This window comes from Rutidosis leptorrhynchoides, chromosome 2 (genome assembly GCF_046630445.1).
Source record: "Rutidosis leptorrhynchoides isolate AG116_Rl617_1_P2 chromosome 2, CSIRO_AGI_Rlap_v1, whole genome shotgun sequence".
In the NCBI taxonomy this organism is placed as follows: Eukaryota; Viridiplantae; Streptophyta; class Magnoliopsida; order Asterales; family Asteraceae; genus Rutidosis; species Rutidosis leptorrhynchoides.
The window spans coordinates 576,608,946-576,613,124 of record NC_092334.1 but is presented as its reverse complement, the minus strand read 5'-3'; the positions used below and the strand labels follow the sequence as shown (position 1 = coordinate 576,613,124).

The following is a 4,179-nucleotide window of genomic DNA, read 5'->3' as shown; positions in this document are numbered from 1 at the left end:
GTTTGTATATATAATTTGTATTTCAACAGTAGGGGTCTTCTTTTTTGTCTCTCTATCATTTTTGTTTTTACAACTGTAGATATATTCAATATAAGTTAGCTAGGATATGATTTGTCTTTGCCTCGGTTGCATGTAAACCCCCCCTTCACCCCCGCCCCCTAAAGTGGTCATGATAAAATATATAAACTAAATATATTAAATTTATCTATATAACAATCAAGAGGCCTTGAAGATCCTGAAATTTTGGCTAGAGAGACCGTGTGTATGCACTATTTTAATATAATCATGTCACAACTTAAATATTATTATTTTAGATTAACCTTTAATGGTTATGCTTATCTCATTCATTCATGGAAATGGAAGGTGACATCCAACTGAAAAATGGTTAATTTTTTTTTTTTTTTTTGTTAATGCAGTTAGTGTAAGTGAAATTGAGGCACTTTATGAGTTATTTAAGAAGATTAGCAGCGCAGTTATCGATGATGGGCTAATTAATAAGGTCCATACTGATGCTCCTTTCTTCTATTCTATGCGATAGGGCAATTTCAGGTTTAAGAATCTAACTTTGATGTTACATTGCAGGAAGAATTTCAGTTGGCATTGTTTAAGACGAATAAAAAGGAAAGCTTGTTTGCGGATCGGGTATTTTTACTTTGATAACCAAACATTTTCATGAGTTTATGATTTACTTGTTTAAAAAAGATGGTGGAATTTACATGTGCATGATCCAAAACGTGACATCTTAATCGAATGCAGAAATCCTGTTTTCAAACACCAAAAAAAATTGTTTCTTTTCTTTAATGAAATATTTTTACTGCTCAATTTCAGGTTTTTGACCTATTTGACACGAAGCATAATGGAATCTTGGGCTTTGAAGAGTTTGCTCGTGCACTTTCAGTATTCCATCCTAACGCTCCTATTGACGTTAAGATTGAATGTAAGCCGAAATATATTTTTGTTTAATAGAATAAAGTTGCCATCTTTTTAAGGGTTTGTTTATTTGATATATTTTTTCTATGAAAATAGTTTTCTTTTCGTGTGTGTGTGTGTGTGTTGTTTAACTGATGGCTCTTATTCTTTACTTCTTAACTTGCAGTTTCCTTTCAACTTTACGATCTTAAACAGCAAGGTTTTATAGAGAGACAAGAGGTAATATCAATTCTTATGTGCGTGTACCACAGTGTATAAATCAACACACTGATGATTTGGTCAACATGTAGGTCAAGCAAATGGTGGTAGCTACTCTTGCTGAATCCGGTATGAATCTTTCAGACGAAGTCATAGAAAGCATCATTGATAAGGTACCTACCTGAAAATATTACCAAAATATTGATGCCACTTTTTTTAAACAATATAGGATGTCGTAAATATTTCAGTATACTTTAAATGATTATTAAACATTTGAAATTTTATCCTTTAATATGATCTGTTATCTGTTATTGATAATTTTCTCCTCAAATTAACCCACTTTACATAAATGAATTGAAATTGCACCCTCTGTAATCTTAGAAAATTTAATTTCCATGATGTTTCCTGCACAAAATAACCAATGTTAACTACTTTTTTAGACATTTGAGGAAGCAGACACAAAACATGACGGGAAGATTGACAAAGAAGAATGGAGGAGTCTTGTAATACGGCATCCATCCCTTTTAAAAAATATGACGCTCCAGTATCTCAAGTAAGTTCTGTTTGTTATTAAAAGCTTCCAATACTTTGATTATTAATGTTTGAAAAATCGCATGCCTATATGAATTGCAACAATTAACATCTTGGTATGTTCTGTGAATCTTGCGATTCTTCTTCCATCTTGGTTCACTAGAATCTTACATATTGTCATTATTTAAGAATGTGTTAGAATTTGTTTTCAGTTGTTTTGATATGAGATAGAATGTAAATGTTAATGGTTATCAATGGTTCATGTCACATAGCATATGTATGAACAATTTTGAATAATTTGGATTTTGATTTATTGGTTGGACTAATTTAAATTATGCTATTATTAACAGGGATATCACGACGACATTTCCAAGCTTTGTTTTTCACTCAAGAGTAGAAGATACGTAATGCAAGATATGCAATTGAAGTGAACGATTTGTGTTTTTTTTGTTCTGGTGTGAATGTGGATGAAGAAGGCCTCCTCCAGCAGGATCATGTGTACCTAAATTGTTTTATGGTTTTGTTTCCCATGTCTGGTTTTGATAACACAATCAAGGTGAGTTTGTGGATAAACTTTTGGATTTTTAAATTATTTGATCATGTTACTTCCAAACTTCCAATTATCTGTTTATAGACACATTTATTTTACCATCAATATTGAATAAGAAATTTGTTGGCCATAGATAGGTGCTTGTACCCCAGTATATACTAGTGGTACACAAGTGTATACTTTGACCAAGTGGGGTTATACATCACACCTGCGCGTTTTTGTTTTCTTTATGTGCTCAAGCGAGGAAGTTTCCTTTTCTATTGGTTTCTGGTCATTTGACAACGAAAATGTCAGTTTTTGTTACTTTGGAATCAATTAATGCATCTGTAGCATCCTTGGTCAATAAACCATTCACAAGCTAGTTTGTGATGTTATCACATCAATGAGCAATGCTCAATCAGTTTTTGTTGCAATCAAGTTACAAATCCGATCTTTTTGATTATATTTAGAGCACGAGAAAGTGGTGTCTTCTATTTTCAGTGTCCATTTTAGTTATTATATTTATTTTTAATTATTTATTTTTTAATTATTCTTTTCTGTTGAATTTGGTCATCTACTTTGCATGTGAGAGTATTTTAGTCATTTGATGTTAAAACCATCCCTGCAGGCCCTTGCTCTTTTTCTCTCCAAATCAAATGGAGTTTTGAATATATTCATACCTGCAAATCAAAATTTCGTCTTAAAATAAACCTAACCAAAACCATAACCAAATCAAAACTATTAATTATACACATAAATTCAGTTTCATCACCACAAACATTTAAACCCTTTGCTAAATTGAGATGTTCAAATAAAATCAATTTGTTCATCTTCATCACCACTAGATCCTAATAGATACATACCACTACTCCAAATGTAATACGTATATGATACCAACATTTAAATTGAATCAGCTTACAATTGTCAAATTAGGATACCAATTAAGAATAGAAGATTGGGTGTTTGGTTATAGTTTCTTTCATATTAATATTTATAATTAATATTTTTTAAAGGCAAATATTTATATAAATAACTCAACGAAAATACTGTACAATGAAGGGGACATCCCCTCAACACGACCACATAGGATTACACAAGAATTACATAAGATAAGATGCAAAGATTGCATCCTAGCTACAATCTACGCAATTAAATACATAAAAGAGCTTGCGTATTATGTAACCACGGGTGCCACTCGATCTTGATAGTCTTGCAACACTTCGCAATCCATTCAAAACTTTTCACTTGAATCTCGTTGAGAGCAACCGGCGGATTCCATTATTTATTGTAAAAAACCTTTTGATTCCGATTTTTTCAAATAAGGTAACCGCACGTCTCAAAGTCGACATTTGATGAAAAGAGTTACCAAGCAATAAATTTGATTTAAAATTAAGTTATAATTAGAATTAGAATTAGAATTAAAATTAGAACTAGTGAAATGACCCGTGGAACCACGAGTTTGTTTAAACGAAACAGTTTAATGATATGTTTTAGGTATTAAGTGAACGTAAATGTTAAATTCATTTAATTTAATGACCCGTGGAACTACAGAGTCCGACAAAGAAACTGTTCAACTGAACATTTCATCAAACATCTAAAATGCAAAATAAGAGCTAATATTGGTTGTCATTTTATTTTAAAAGTGTGAATTAAAATATAAATTTAGAATTGGTTTCTTTTTGCCTAGCTTTTATACATTTTCGTACTCAATTCAAAATAATTAATTAAAATAATTCATAATTATTTAATTTTAATAATTAAAATAATTATTAATAAGATTTAATAATAATAATTAATTAATAAAATTTAATTTTAATTCAAAATTATTTAGATTAATGACATCACTCACTATACTTAGATTTTTTTCTTTTTCTTTTTAATTTTTTCTTAACAAAAGAATTAGCCTAATAATGACATCATCATTTTAGAATTTTAATATTAACTATAGAACATAGATAGATAGATAGATAGATAGATAGATAGATAGATAG

The 4,179-nt window shown here is 30.2% G+C and overlaps 1 protein-coding gene across 1 annotated transcript; it reads left to right on the top strand.

The window, feature by feature from the left end:
* Nucleotides 1-213: 213 nt before the first annotated feature.
* LOC139889844 (calcineurin B-like protein 3) lies at nt 214-2,109 on the top strand (the record flags this gene model as incomplete). Its single annotated transcript, XM_071872764.1, has 8 exons — nt 214-262; nt 417-499; nt 583-642; nt 829-937; nt 1,097-1,149; nt 1,221-1,301; nt 1,569-1,681; nt 2,010-2,109. Coding segments are annotated over 8 exons (606 nt in total), but the record flags the coding sequence as incomplete, so codon positions are not given.
* Between the last annotated feature and the right edge of the window lie 2,070 nt (nt 2,110-4,179).